Source organism: Seriola lalandi, unplaced genomic scaffold, assembly GCF_002814215.2.
Source record: "Seriola lalandi dorsalis isolate HSWRI2012SDOR001 ecotype SW California unplaced genomic scaffold, Sedor1 jcf7180002054044, whole genome shotgun sequence".
NCBI classification, from domain to species: Eukaryota; Metazoa; Chordata; class Actinopteri; order Carangiformes; family Carangidae; genus Seriola; species Seriola lalandi.
The window spans coordinates 150082-166945 of NW_019524597.1; the positions used below are offsets into that span (position 1 = coordinate 150082).

The window sequence follows — 16864 nt, forward strand, 5'->3', positions numbered from 1 at the left end:
TGCCTCAGAAGGGAGCGTGTCACAGGGTGAGATGTTGATAAGCGCTGCATCTGTTGTCAGAACACAGTCGGCGTGTGTGCGAGAAGCTTATGTGTGCTAACACGTGTTAAAGGATAGCAGACATTAAACAAAAATGTTTGCACTTTGTTGGCAGATGTAGGGAAGGCAGCGTGTGGGCATCCTCCGCAGGTGTGCATGAGCGTGTATTTTGTCGTGAGGGTGTGAACGCTGTACTCACAGTCAGCCTGGGCACAGATGAGGCAGGCGGTGGTGCTGTTAAAGAAGGTGAGAAGGCCGGCCACGGCCAGGCTGATGTCGGTGTTGGTTGGCCTCAGGTCCAGAGTGGTGAACCGGGGGAACTGAACCTTCAGAATGTCTTCTGGAGCCACCTTGACATAGGGCACCTGCACAGATATATTGATGTCAGGCTATAGTTTGCACTTGATTTTGACATTTCACAATTTATGTTTAAAAATGCAGCAGACATCTGCAGACAGGGAAACCTCACAAGATAAAAACAAGAGAGAATGGGTGTGTGAACTGCAGAACGAAAATAGTACAAATGCCAGAAAAAAAGAATAGCTCTGAGGAAAATCGGGTTAATCTGTTATGATAAACTGAGAGCAACGATAACCCAGGGATCTGTGGTAATGTGCATATTCAGAATAGACATATTTTTCAGTGAATGAGGCACAGACGCTGATGTAAAGTACAAGTATGGCTGTATAAACTTATTTTTGTTCCGCCCACATAAACAAGCTCTTGTTAGAGGAATCTTCAGGATAACACCCCCTCACCCAATGTTATGAAACATCCGTTTATCACGCTCACGGTGGAGCAGCTCAACTGTGTGTTTCAGGTGAAGCTTTTACAAACACACATTAAAAAGCACACCCTTATTAACCAAACATCTGGAGTAATGTACTAAAAGAAAACATATAAAAGTGTTAGGGATACATTTTAAACACTGCTCTAACCTAATTGCTAACCTAATTAGGAGAATTACAGTTTAGACCATGAGTATTTGAACAGTGACATATCTGTGTGGTTTTGGCTTTGTATTGTATGATATACAACAGTGTCAGCTATAACTTGAGGGTGATTACATCCACATAAGATGGACAGTGTAGAAACTGTAGTCTTTTATAAACATTAACAAACTCTTCACCCAATAGAACATCAACAAACACCATATTTCCACTGTTTGGCCATGAAAATGCATATACTGTGTATGGAAGATCACTGTTCTGCTGCATTGTCCTATAATTTGGGAACTGTGTGTAAAATTTTCTCATTTTCTACACCATTTACTCAAAATGGTTGTGAACAGACCAAAACATAGTCACTGTTTAAATGTAATGTGCAGCTGGACCACCAAAAACAGTAGTAAATCTATCACAGTCCAGAAACATAAAGACAGACTACAAGGAATGTCTGAAAAACCGTGTCCTCACATCCTCAATACACTTAAAATGAGACTGAAAATTAGCATTAAAGATCAATAACATATATACTCAGGTGCCAGTAGTCAGAACAAGGATCAGACACCAGGGCTAAGTAAAGCAAAGCCAGCCAAGCATTTAGTAAGAATCAATAAATACACAATGCTCCCATCCCAGCTCCACTGTGAGGTATACAACCTTCAGTGAGAATGACTGCTATACTTTCACAGTGTTGATTTGCTGTAGCTATATAAATATATGCCCCTAATGAATTTATCATACCACCCCCACTGTACTAACTGATCTGTCTAACACAGGCTCATCTCCACTGTCAGAGGGAAGGTTAAGTATACTGCAGCTAACCCTGCAGCCTTCAACGTTCCCTGAACACAGCAAACAAATCCGGACCGGAGCTCCCTACAAATCTGCTGAACTTCAGGAAAATCATAAATTACATTCCACCTCAGTTCAAACACATCTCCCACATCTATTTCCCTGGGTTCTCCACGTGATGATGTGAACAAATACATGCTGCCAGGGGCTTACAGTAGCCCCTTTTACGCAGACATCCTGCTCCATTGCTGTTAAGGCGCCTTTGATTTTGTTTACACCGAATCAAACAAAGCCGTCCCGGTGTGTTTCAGATAGCACGCCATCGTTCAAGAGTCAGAGCCCTGACATGAAACACAAGAACGTCGGTGTCTGTTCCGTCATGCCGGCTCTCCCTTTAACACAGACGTCGATCCGGCTCTGTGACTTTCAACGCTGCTGGCTTAAAGACAGGCCAACAATGCCCCCACCCCATTCCGTGTTCACACCTTTTATACAGAATGACGAGGCAGATAAAGGCGCAACATTTCCACCTTGAACAGACTGTGTAAAAGGCGCTAGTGAGGCCTGGGAGGAAAAGGAGGGGGGTTGGGAGTGGGGGTGGGTGGTGGTGTAGAGGGAGAGTGCGAATGAGTGTGGCAGGTGTCGGGTCGGTCAGCTGGCAAGCCACTGTGTTAGAGCGCAGCAGGGCTTGAAGGGGATGCCGGACGACGTGCTGGGTCCGAGAGGAGGAACTGGGAAGGGAGCCTCTACATCATGGCAGATTGCCTGTCTGTGCGGCTCCCAGCGCCCATACATTGCTCTCCCCTTCGTCCCCGTATCCCCTCGATTGGTTTTCCATCCCTGCCCATCAGGGTGTAATGGAGTCCCCTGGGTGTCTGGATGGATGGAGGTGCGGCCACTACTGACAGCCGCCGCCGGAACGCCATTCATTCCTCTCAAGGAGCCCTAAAACCTGGGTAATAGCTGTACACCACACTGGGGAAATGTACCCTTCTTCAGGTGTGTCCTTCATCTTTCCCTGTTGCATTTGTACAATTTCTCACTGCCCTTTTCTCATTTCTGTCCCTTTCTCTCCTGTTTCTCTGCGTATCCCAGATTGTTTGCTCTTTTTTTTTTTCCACTTGTCCCTTTTTCCATCCGTTCTTTCTTTCCTCCTCAGCTCTGCGGACTGGTGCTAGTGCCCGACCTCTTTCATTTGGAAACCTGATACGCTTCAATAGGCTGTATCTGAGGCAGCGGGGGTTTAGAAAGCTGCTTACACACACACGCTCACACAATCACACAATCACACACACACATATTCACATGCACACACAAACACACACAAAGACACCAGATACCACTTTGTCTTTTTCCATCGAATTGGCACACTGGACCGTATTGGTAGAAACACTGGCATCTCAGGGGAACTTCTTGGGTCTGAGTCTTGATTCATCATCAAATTCCGCAGCATCCAGCCTGGACTCACACTGAATATATCTAACTACAAATCTTGACCGTTTTCCCATATTATGTCTACTGGAAACATTTCATTAAAATGCATTTTTTTCTACTGAAAAATTCATTTTTCTGCAATATCTTTCACTGTGTTTAAAACTATTTCCTTTTTTGCACTTAGCTTCCACAAGGGAGCTGTAGGCTAAAGGTATCTTACAGCAACGCCTGCTGAAAGAATACCTTACCTATGCATCATGCCTGAATACATTTCCTCCTGGTTAGAGCAACATAATTAATTGGTTGTAAATCTATAGCAGTCTCTATCCTCCTCATGGTGTGGAGTGACAAAGTGTTTTGAATCAGGACTAGAGTTAAAACAGGGGTACTCCAAGCAAAGAAAATCAATCTTCGCATTACTAACAGCAAGTTGTCAGCCACATCAAAGTCACTTGCCAGACCTCTTATCTGCAACCAACAGCTAGTATCAGTCACTCTGCTGGTCGATTAATCCCAAAAATAAAAACAGAAAAATCATTCCTACATGTGTCTTACCGGGGCACAGCTTCAAAGACTCTGTGAACCTCACAGCTGCATCACTTTCAGTTTAGTTCTGCAGGAGGAAATTAGAGTGAGTCAGTTTATTGCGAGGCAAATCTTATCGTTTGTTGTGTCTTTTTTAAGCTTTATGGAGCATTTTAGGATTTTCTCTTTTATTTCATTGTTTCGGTTTTATGTTCTACAACTTCATTTAATAAAGTCTCAGCACTTTCATCAACCTTGTTTCCAGTTCAAAAGTTTTGATAAACCCCACCGTACGCTATCTGCCCAGCACTAAATGTCAAATAGACAAAAATCAGCAACTACTTTGTTAATATAATGTAGCATTTTAGCTGCTGTCAGATGTTTTCCTCAGGAGCTGGTGGGGCGAGAACAGAGCAAAGAAGAGAGTGAATATTGTGCTTACATTCATTAGGTCACCAGAAACATGACCTCGAATGAAAGCTTATGAGATCCTGCTGTTTGCTGTCATGTTCAGCACAAGAACTCTGTACAGCATATCAGTGTAGTGTTTACTGGTTGGTAATCTACATGCATATGGCCTAGTTGAAAGCTTTTAGTCAGAATGCAGAGTCATCTTCATCTCACAGATGTAAAAACAAACATTTCGCTTTCACTCAAAAGGTGAAACTGAATTATCTTGCAGAAACTATAAACTCCATTGTATGGTTTTAAACATCTTCTTTTCACAAACTATTAAACATTGCAATATCATTAGTAGAGGCAATAGTAAAATTCAAACAAGCTTTGCAAATATGAATCTCCTTGGCTAGGGCACAGAAAATTATTATTAAAAGCAATGTAAACAACTTGTAGATCCTAGTAAGCAAGCTGTAACTCAAAATTAGATCTAAGTGTCTTTTAAAAGCATCTGCTCAGGGCTGCAGCGCTATTGGTGTGGGAGTGAAACTAATTACATCTGAAAATCGTGAAGGGAAGAAAATCTCAGGCAAACAATGAAGCCCAAGGTAACTGCTAAGTTTTTTAATAATCTGGTAGCTTCACTGTAAATAGAACTAAAGACCATGATGACTGCTGCGGAGTAAGACAGGCGTGTGTCAGGGGAAAGACGGGCAGGTGAGGAGAGGGAGAGGGAGCGTGGAAGTGAAAGACAGGAAAAGGGGAGCGAATGGAGAGAGGGGTAGAGAGCAAACGACAGCCTGACTGACAGAAGAAGAGAGCAATGAAGAGAACGATGGAGAGGCTGAGACAGGGGAAACACACTAGAGGACAGGAAGAGGAGGAAACACAAACACACGTAGTAGATATAAACAGAGAGTGAGGAGCGGTGAAGGGGCTGCAATCAGTACTCATTAAATGGTGTCACTGAGTTTAGCGGTGTGAGATTTGAGGCCGTTGTCAAAGGCAATCTGTCTCATGTTCTCCTCTTTATTGGTTCATTACTCAAGACGCACCGTTTCATGGGATTCAATAACAACATCAGCATTTAACTTTGTTATTGTTTGGTCTCTGTGGGCTACGGATACATTCAAAGTTAAAGCAGACTATTGTGGCTCTCATTAATTATTTAGAAGATGCAGTACTCATTGGGTAATAGAACAGGAAGTCATAAAAGTTGTTTATGTTGTGTTCATTATGTAATGACTAGAGCTGTGCATTGGACTTTAATACTTTTCGGATGCCAACCGAATTTCAGAACTGTGAAAACGTTTTAGGTACGATGCTTAGACTCTTATCCATCGCACAATACCATCAGGGAGGCATCTGATTGGTCCCAAATTAATTGCGCAGCATGACAGTCCAAACATACAGCCGTAAGTCATAAAGACCTATCTTCAGAGACAAGAAGGACACCTGCAACAGATCAACATCATGGAGTCAGAAGACACTGAACGCTGAACGTCCACAGACTTGTGGCACGGTCTCCAAAATGCTTGCAACAACCTTCCTGTCAAGCACCTTTGAAAAGTAGCTGTGTGCAAGTGCACCTGACACTATTTTAAAAGGCAAAGAGTGGCCATAACAAATCTTGATTTGATCTAGGTTTTTTCACAAGCATGAACAATTTCAAACGAGGCAACCCGGCCCCAGCAATGACAAGCCAAAAGAAGCCCTAACACAGGCAACACGGTACAGAGTTGTACCTTCTCTTACAGCCCAACCAGTGTGTGTGTGTATGACACAGAAACGGAGTCCACTCACTCTGCTTCGATGTGTACGCTTGTTCATATATATGTGCGTGTGCGTGAGTGCGTGTGTGTGTTTCCTGCAGTGTGACAGAACGGCTGGCAGGTCCGCAGACAGAGGTTTGACAGGCGTTTAATGAGGAAGCTCTCACAGGACACAGGCTTTGCACAAGTAACACACACATATACACATGCACTCTTGCACACATAGTGAGCAGTAGGGAAAAGAAGGCACCTTTGTTTGGCAGCAAAAATACCTCAACCTAATTACAATGTGTTTGTAATATACTTTCCTTAATTACACTGAGATTGCACACTGATCTGCTCAGATTACCTATTAAAACAAAGAATAAACTGAACCAGCACGTTCTCAAACTGCCAAACCAGTGATGCTCTGGATGTTTGTTGGACATAGCCAGGGGTTTTCCATTGCTTTGTATGAAGATTACCAATAGCTTCCGATAACCCCTCTTCAATGGAAAATTCAAGGTTACATTCGAGTCAGGGAGTTTCAAATCTGACCGGGCATTAGTGAGGAAACCGGTGCTCTGAGCTGGAGTGAAGCTGAAAGCTAATTTCCCTTCCGTCCAGTTCAACAAGCTCTGGGTTGCCTCGGCTGTTAAGCTTACAAGTGCCCAATTCATTCTGCTACCTGTCTGCTGTGAACCTTTGCCTGCCGGGAGGGGGTCCGAGCGAGGGGAGGTGAAGAGGAGGTGGATGTGCAGCATTGCCATATGGAGAGCAGAGACATAATGAGCAACTACATCTGTTGGCTTGCACTCAGAGGGATGGTAGAACAAAACTCTGTTTAATAAAGTATTACTACCCTTTTATGGGTCTTGGAATGTGTCAGGCACGGTTGTAGGAAAGTTAGCACTGGAGATGTTCATCAGTGATGTTTGAAGTAACTCATCTACATTACCACACATTGACCTGGCTATAAATTAGCATACAAGACATTCTTGGCAGAAAGATTGGACCGTCCTTGAAAACACTTCGCAATGCAGCCAAGTGGACAGCAGCCGCTCGATCTCACTGAGCAGAATACAAGGTTTATTGTAGCCACACGGAGAACAGTTCATTTACTGTTAGAAAGTGGACTGAGCTAATCAGCTTGGAGATCATCATTGTAGGAAACCGACCAACAGCAGGACACAGAGGATGAAGTCTGGCTGGTTGCTTCCATATTGTAAGCCAGAGAATTATGTTGGCCACTAAGCGTCGGAGAACAGATGCTGTTGGAGACATTGTCCATCAGTCAGCAAATGTAATGCCAAAGGCTGGAATGCCAGAGTGGAGTTGGCGAGGACGGTGTTGCAGGGTGGCAGGAGATGGAGGAGGGCAGGTGGTAGTCTATTACGGCTACCTGATCCCCTTTTGAACCAAAAGGTTTATGGGGGATTTGGGAGACCAGCTGCTGGCATTCAAAAAGCAAACAAAAATCTTGAGAGAAAAGGAAAATAAAACACCAGAGTTAGGAGAAGTCTGCGTGTCATCTCCGCCTTACCAACAATCTCCATCCCCGATCGCCAGCTCATTCCAGTCTCAGGCCGCGCAGCCAGATCTCTATTTGTGGTAGTAATGAGCCTGCATCAGGTCCCTGTGGTAATCGCAGAAGCAGACCAGTGATAAAGATGAAGTGGGCTGCGGATCCCATGGTGCCTTTTAGGAGAGTGGAACATTGACCACGAGATCTCTATCTCATTGATCAGCCAGTTCAGAGAGAAAAAAAAGTTCCTTTCCTCCAGAGAGGCCTGTTCCTCACTCCACTGCCCTATTTCAGAGAAAATATCTTTGTGAAAAAGACAGACATGCTTTTAAACTCCCCTGTTGGCGACCAGTTGTGTTGGTATTATTGTAAGCTGCGAGGATAAAAAAAGAAACCACTAATTTCATTTTGGGAGCTCTCTCAATTCTCCTACCTGATAAAATGAAGTAACATTTACCAGTAAATACGGTCTTAAATGCCCACTGTAAATCTATCTGTGATTATCAAGCATGGGAAAACATGTTTGTATTGCTGAATCCAAAATTTTCTATGGGGAGCTTTGATTGGAAAAGTGTTTTTTCTAATCTAACAGTGGGCTTAATCCAGTTCTGGGCATCTAGCCAAATGTTTGACTTACACCACCAAACAAAGCATGGCTCAACTTTACACAACAAAAATTGGCAAACAGTTGGCCAACAAATCTTTGAGAACCTGGCCTTTGAGTAGAACACAAACATGTTGATGGAGAGACAAAAGACTCAAATGTTCTTGGTGAGTTTCAGTTCACAGAGTGAGAACGACAGTACATCAACTGAGTGAGCAGCTGGCAGAAAGCTGAGCAGTATCAGCTGGGTTGAGTACCGGCTCCTTCCTCACAAGACAAAAGCACCATGACTTGACACAGCTGACTAAGACAAAACAAAAACAACATTGTAATAAGGAGCAGAGTCCCCTTTCACAGCCTTGATGACAACAATCAGCTTAATTGAAATCCATTTTGCTTGCTGCTCACCTGGGAGTCACTCTGTTTTTCCTGGCTTTCATCTCAGTGATCAAATCAAGAGACCGCTCTTCCTGATGACAAGATAGTGGATTTGGATATGCACATGGCGGTTCTGCTGGTGAGGCCTTGACAAGGCAGATCAATAGTGTTGTGAGAAAAGGGTCAGCAGAGGTGCAGACGACAGCTGTGCTCCTCTAATTATGATCAGGCAGAGACAGAGGAAGCACCTGCGTTTTGTTTGCAAGCAGACTACACAGAGGAATCCTGCAGAGAGTGACATCCAGCTTAACATCGCCGTTCTTTAAGAGAATCTTCCTACAGATTTGTGCGGTCGTTTGCACACAGACAAACCTCAGAGAAATGAATTATGGTGTCAGTATGTATTATTCATCATTTCAATTGAATTAAGAAATTACTAATTAAATGACTGTGCTTTCTGTAGCGTGAGCAATACGTAATACTGGATAAATGTACCATTTACTGTATATATATATATTTATATTATTTACTGTAAATCATGTTCAATAAATGTTGCCACTTAGTGTATGACAGTCCCTATGAGATACAGAGATTCAGATTTAGCTTTCTATGTGTATGCGTATACGTATAATTACAGCCCGACCAGTAAATTGTCCAATATTAGCTTATTACAATAATGTTGGAATATGTGTAGCCATGTACATGTCCGCAAGTAAGTTACAACTAAATGCAGCACAGAAAAAATAAGGTAAGTTTGAGGAAGTTTGGAAACACTGCCTCCATTACAGTTTATTCGCCAAATAACACAGCAAGTAATTTGTTTTCATTGTGTCAACAAAAAACAAATATAAGGCATCCATATCAAAATGACTCATATCAGCTCAAAACCATTGCCAGAATTTTAATCAAATATCAAATATATCAAACATCAGCCTCAAAAATCCAGTATTAGTTGAGCGGTAAAAATAATATAAACTTTATTAAATAGTACTTACTGAAAACAAGATTCACACAACGTTAACGACACAACATCCAGCGTTTTTATTATTTTGTCAAAGCCATTTATATCAGTGAGGGAAAGTTAAATGAACATACAGGTGAAACTAACCAGAATAAACTCTCCCAACCAGTTTCAACAAAAACTGAAGAAGATCAGAACAGAAACAGAAACTTGAAGGAGGAGGATTTACTGCAGGACTGCTGTATCAGACTGCATTAGCTAATAAACTAGCAACCACATGTGCTTTATAGCAAAGGACAATAGCTATGCAAAATGCATCCAACAGGATGCAATACAGTAAGCATCTCAGACAGGTACAGTAATGGCGAGGCTAACTTGACCCTCTTAGCTACTGTCAAATTAATGCAGACGAGCTGCTAACAAGCCAGCGGGTGGCAGAACTTGATGGATTCTAGATACAAATCTAAGACGCCTCTTTTAACTGGCAATATTAACAACGAATGCAAAGTGCCAGGTTTCCTGTGAAAGCTATGGAGAAGGTATTCCAACACACAACCTGCTAGCAACTCATTTCAGTTCACTATCCTCAACACAGTCAATGTACCCAATACATTTATTCCTCAGATGGTGCACTCGAATAATAACCAAAATGAAATCATCAAATACACTAACACTATAGGAGGATGCTGAAATTCGACTAAATGGAACAGCTATAGACTATCTGTCACTATGCAGCACTAGAAGTTTCTTAAACTGCAGTTGGAGGGAAACAGTAAAGCTCTTTAGAAGCCCAAAAAGGGAAATAAATGTGTGAGGGATGATGCAGCTCTACTTCTGAGACTTCTTCAGTTGAGCACCTGCCATTAAACCCTTTTTACTTTCACTCCTGAGTCAAAGATTTAATTCCTTAGACTTTCCGAGACACACTGACTCAGACAGACGGACACAAATAAACAAAACTAAAATTTCAATTGAATCTGAAGAAAAAAGGATGTAGGATTCCTCTTATTCTATTTCTTGATGTGCCTTTTAGAAACTCTGGAGGAAAAGTTTGATCATTTCTTTCATTAGATCCTAATAAATCCTAATGTTGGTAACGAATGTTGAATGGAGAGCTTAAAACAAGAGGAATGGATGAAAACCTGAATGTTGGAATGTGTATTACATTCAGCTGTGGAATGACACGTGATATTGTATTACATACAGCGAAAGAAAAAGTAGTCTCTAAATGCAGAAATCTTGTGGTTCCTGTGCTGTGATGAATAAGTAAGTTGCGGCTAAACTTTTCAAATTCATATTACATACATCGCAGTGATGTGGCTCTTCCCCCAGCTGGTCATACTGCTGCACTGAGAAAATTACAGCTCAGCTCCGCTTAATCAGATCTGATTACTGGTTGTGACCAACAATGTGTCACTTGCTGCCAAAACAACGTTGCATTTGGCTGGAGAGCCTTTGACTTTACATATAGCGATTTTAAAGCCCAATTACAGTGGAGAGATGAACCATAAACTGACCCCCCCGAGCAGAACAAGACCGACACAGCAGAACTAATACCGCCATGCACTCAGACACAGAGTCAGCGAATGGAGAGATTGAGAGATTGGAGAGACTGATGGAGGGTGATTAGGCGGAGGCAGACAGAGAGGGAGCTGGCTTTTGAATACTACCTCAGCTTCTTTCTATTAGTATTGGAAAAATGTTGAATCTTGACTAGGTAGTCATTTATAGATGATGTCTGAGGTAGAGGGGAAATGGCAAGAAAGAGACAGGTGGAAGAGGTGAGATGAGAAAATAGGGAACAAGAAAGGACAGGAAAGAGAAAAAAAAGAAAAAGGTGAGAATAAGGACAAGAGAGTGACAGGAGCTGAGGCTTGTGTGAGGGCAGTAATAGCAGACATTAGAGGAGGGACAAAGGCAGAAAGGCAGAGAGGTGAAAATTGGTTAAAACTATGGTTGGGTGAAAGGAAAGAAGAAAAATAAAGGAGAAATGGGGCAATGACTAAGAGGAGAACAGTGTAAATCAAAGCAGCAAAAGACAGAGGTGTCACTGAATCTGTGTCAAGATCAGATGTGGTCTGTCAGGGCCTCCTCTACAGGCCCTTCCATTTTTGAGGGGTGTATTTTCAAATGATAAAATATTAGAAATTACTATAATGATGTTACTGTATAAATAATTTATATGTGATACAAATTATTTAGTTTTAAAAGCATTAATTTGGTTCGTTACTATCATAACTGTAAACACATTATTTGGAGCTGGAACTAGATGTGCTTGCCTCTGACTGTGCTTCTTCAAACAGTACAGTAATTATATTTCATGATACGCACATGAACCGCCAGTCCGACGCATGCACTTATGTCTACCCACTGAATGAGTGAGCGAGCAAGAGAGAGAGAGAGATTGATTTGTGTATATATAACTATTTTAAGTTAGTTAAGCCACAACACCACCAGTGCGTACACCATTACGGCTGCCGGCGCCACTGGGGCCTGCTGTGTCCTCGGTTGCAGGCTCTGTTTATAGAAAATGTACTTGGCAATAAAGACTGACAATAAAATGAACATATCTGATTCGTGATGGCTGGGACCCCAAGGTGTTGTCATCATAATCAACCAACATGTGTACGTATTTCGTGGCGCTGTGGGGCACACAATGCTGTCTAGCTAGCCTGCGACTGTTGGGAACTGAGATGAATGGCAGCTAATGATGAATTTGACATTGTGTCCGATTTGCTTCAGAATCTATTTTCCAGGCAAAGTTTTCAAGATAATAAAGGAAATATCTGAAAGAAAGAGACCAAGACCTAAGCTCGAGGGGCTCACGCAGGCAGGCATGGGCTGTCCGAGGCACTTTACCAAAGCTAACTATGAACTATACTGGAGCGCTTCAACACAGACAGTGGTACATGGGATACTACTGGTTTTTGCAGTCCGAACACCTTAACCAAGTCAGCCAACAGACACCAGAGCTCTGACTGTCATCTAGACAAGTGTGCAGAAGGGCAGGTCTGGTTGAAGTGTGGGAAGAATTCTCATCTCCCCCATCAAAACAACAAAAATCTATCCGCACAGCTAGAAAGGTTAATTTGCAGTATCTGATGCTACAAGCTACCTACCTATGTAGTGTAGCTACACAGTGTGGCAATGGGAAAAGGTAAAGGGCAACATTTTCATGGCAGCAAAAATGACCAGAGAGACCAGCACTCCAACTTTTTGGTATTTTCCTGAACTTGTAAAATTGCCATTTGTGTTTGTGTGGTATTTCAGTGCTACACTTATTTTAGGAAACAACAGAGAGTTTCACTCAAATGAGGCAGCGCAACATAATGTTTATAATATCAATAAATCATTTTAACGAATCACTCTTCAACTAGTAAAAGAGTTTAAGAGGGTATAATAATTGGCACAGGCTGCGACAAAGTAATCCCACACATTCGACTCTCCGTTGTGACTTGGTATTCTATTGTTTAAATGGGCGGCTGCAGATATCAGTGGCAGTGACTTGGTATTCTGTTGGCGGCTAATTGTGTCATCGCCTCCTTTCCAACTTTCTTTTTAGCAAAAGAACCATTTTATGTTTTGTTCCTGAAATGCATTACAGTGAAAATGATGTTCACATTTCCTGGTATGATGTTCGCATTTGTGCTCATGTGAACAGCTTCATCAACATTTTGTATTATCTATAAATAATAATAATAAAACCCATACCATCTGCCTCTGGCTGCAGATTTAAGGTGCTGCGCCCTCAGATTGTGCCACTCTACACCATCCAGACAACAAGATAATTTACTGGAGAAGCCTCTTTCCAACTGTTGAGCTGTTGTTGTCATGTATTACTCTGAGTGGCACAACTGTTTTCACAGCAATCAGGCCAGTGATACGACTGGCTAAGAGCTAATTTATCTAACACCACAGCCCTTGATCTATATTCACCTTCACTCAGCCTGCAATTTGTGCTGCTGAACCAACATGACCGGTGCGCTTCAAGATGCCCATATAGTTGGTGCTCTCAGGACCTTCTGCTCTGCACTTTACTTGGACCTTAAATGACTACAAAAGGCGAGAAAATGGTGTTTAATCTTCTGTTTGCCAAAATGAATACAGACATTTGCAGAAACAGCACTACACGTGAAACGTAATTAAAGGTCTACTTTCTAGCTTTTACCTGAGCTTTAAATGACATCTCACAGTCGTACAGTTGTCAGGGAAAGGACTCTGTTATTAAATGACCTTAAACCTTGGGGATGACAACTTAGCAAACTAAATCTACTAGTGAAGACTGAAATGCATAAAAGCTCTAAAAAAGCTGAAAGACCTTGAGTGAAGGTCAACGATGAACTTTGTTTAAGCACTACACAGTTGAACAATATTGTCCTGCTCATCCATGCAACCAGATGTTGGCTTCACACTTGTCAACAGAGCACCAGGAAGTGTTAAAGGATAATTCTGGTTATTTGAAACACACTCACTTTATCTCTTACTGTTGGGGATTGCATCGCCTCCAACAGATCAAAGCAGCTCTAAAGATGATTAAACTTTAAACACAATCTTTGCTATGATTAAAAGACACAAAATATATTATGCAGCGATGTGTAACAGTGTGTGTGAAATTTGTAACTAATGACTATCAACATATCTAAAAATCAAAGGATTTATCCACTGACAGTCATTTATTAGTTAATCATTTTCATCACAATTTATAGATGCAGCAATTATGAATACGGGTTTTATTTAAAGAAAATTGCGACCATCACTATTATCTTATTCTTGCGATCTTGACACTGGTGCAAATTTGTTTACTCAATCAGACCACGCAGGGTTTTTCTACAATCTAAACGGTTATCACAATAAGAGCAAACCATGGTCATTAAGGTAGAAATAAACCCCATCCCTGTGAGTATTACAATTTTTGGATGATACTGGTGTCGACATGTGTGAGAGCAAAGCTGACTAGAGGTTGGCTGTACAAAAACAGGAGATGTGGTGTGCTGGCTTTGCTATGACCAACGGTGGCGCAGCGTCTGGCAGGGAGACGGTCTAATGTGAGCATAGCTACCGTATAAACGGTCTCGGGCCAGAGAGGATTTGCTGGGTTGGCTAGCTGGCTTATCATGTCACAAAAAGCAATTCCACACCTTGTGCAGCTCTGAGCTGCTGGACAACTCACCCATTTAAATCAGTTTGGACAGCCTTGCACACACTGAACACAACACAGCAGGATGAGTATCTGAACATGTGAACGGACAAATGAACGAACATGCACTCAGAACTATGGCAACTATCAAGTGAGTGAATTTCTTATGGAAGCTCCACAATGACACAAATGAAGCACTAGACCTGCAAAACCTTTCTCTCCGAGAAAGTGGACAAATTTTCAAATTCGTTCAACATCCATTCATGAGCAATGAACTGTGCCTCAGCTTTGTCTGTTCACTTTGTCTGTGGTCCTGTTAAACAATTGCTCCTGTCTGGCCATGTGCAGGAATCTTACAGTTCATTTGACTACTAATAACTTAATCTTGAGAAATATGTTTGACTCCAAACTATCTTGGAATTAAACTTAGAAAGGAAAAGGAAGGAAGGATTCATTTTTACTGGGACTGAATGAGTTTTTCAGAATTACCTCAACTCCAGTGCTCACGGTTCAGCAAAGCACTGTATCACATGAGACAGCAGAGAAAGAGGCAGAAAATGAGATGAGAGAGCGTCTCTGACAGAGAGAGGGTGAGAGAAAGACACAGAGAACCTGAAAAATAAGCTAGTACTTGAGCATCTGCGAATAAATGACACTCAAGTTGCAAGCAATTTCCAGATTATTTAAAGCTTTTTCTGGGTGGTTGTATAACAGTGAGTCAGAATTGTGTTTGCAAATGTTCTTGTGTATGTGTCTGAGTGTGTTTGAAAGCACAACTCTGTCATTATTACCTATCTTCAGGGCTTGAGCTATACCAGTGACCCCAAACTTCAATCCTGTGTGCTCTTTGTTTGCCCAGCGGACCTCAGGTTCACCTCTAAATCCAACCTGAGCAACACCCAACCTAAATGAAGTGGTGTAATCCCTCTATACTTCCACAACCAGATGGTTTTGCAAGCCCAAAGCAACCCCTGGACATCGGACTGGACATTAATATTCATGACTACTTCTGACACATGTTTGAATCATAGAGGAATATGTTTCCCCTCTTGAGCAGACACAGGGATATTGCACATTGCATCGCTTATGGTAGAGGAGAGGATGTTTGGGTTAAAAAAAAAAAAGGCAGTAAGAACATTTAAACTGAGCTGAAGGTGACAGAGCAGTGGGATAAAAAAAACTTTTTTTTGACAGACTATTTGCCACCTAAAAATTTAATCACTAACATTTATTCAATTTAGTTTGAAAGCTTCCTGTGGCTAATAGCAAAATGACCTTAGTCCAAAGTCTGTATGAAAATAACAGTGCAACATGGGGAATGTAAATGGGGCTTGGTGCAAATCTGAATGGGAAATGAAAAGTCCTTGAGTCTATTATTTCATATCTAAGTCACCACTTTTAAATAAGAATCAGATTTGTTATCCTTGAGATTCACAGGGAACAAAGCAACAACAAGAATACTGCATTGCATGCTCCACCTATTCTGGCTGGCTGCAGCAGCCAGCAGATAAGCACCTGTAAAGCAGCAGGAGCCTCTTATCCAAAACCCCAGTTAATGTTTCCCATTAGTTGATATTAATCTGCCCTTCCTCTAAATCCTGACCCCAAGGTTTGCTTTGCACGCTGCCTAAGATGGAAACAAACTACCAACATGATGAACACAGTCAGCCCCTCTGCAGTAGCTGTTTTTCTATAAGTCACTATTAGTGCGAAACCCAGATGGGCTCAATTCCACTCCTCTGTTGGCCCAGTGGAAGTTGCCGCGGCAGCAGCAGTGGAACCCGGGGAGTGATTGATAGAGATGAGTAGATGATGTGCTGATCACCTTGTGGGGTCTGTCAGCCACAATATTGCTGCCAGTGTCCCAGGCAACCAGCTGCTGGATCGCCAGCATCTGTGTCCTTACCATCACAATGAGGGATTAGGTGGTCAGAGTCGTGTGTGTGTGTGTGTGTGTGTGTGTGTGTGTGTGTGTGCATGGATCAGGGTGACCTGCTCTCACCTTTTAGAGCTGAGTGTCACAGACAAACATCACCTGCTGATATTATTTAAGGATGTGACAATTATTATATACAGTACATTTTCAATTGACTTTTATTACAGTTTATTTATCACGATTGATAAATTATTGATAAAATGACCCATGCATTGCAGCTTTGATTTGTTTATGCTTAACTGTCATTTGCTATTGTGGGTCATCTCATAAAAGACCCACTTTGGTCATATCCAGTGAAGAAAGATATGTATCTGTGGTTTCTTTATAAAAAAATTGCATAAATGCAAAAAACCGTTTTGCTCATAAATCTTCTAATCATGTGAAGGCTTTTTGGGGGGCAGATGGTGGGATGTTTGAGTGAAAAGGTAATATTAGGCATGAC

General features: G+C 41.9%; 1 protein-coding gene across 1 annotated transcript in view; it reads right to left on the reverse strand.

Moving 5' to 3' along the window:
* grik4 (glutamate receptor, ionotropic, kainate 4) overlaps positions 1-16864 on the reverse strand; it is a 273439-nt gene that overhangs the window by 92032 nt on the left and 164543 nt on the right. The window contains exon 7 of the mRNA XM_023402955.2: positions 239-404. Within this exon, the coding sequence (XP_023258723.1) occupies positions 239-404 (166 nt within the window). The remainder of the gene's footprint in view (positions 1-238; positions 405-16864) is intronic.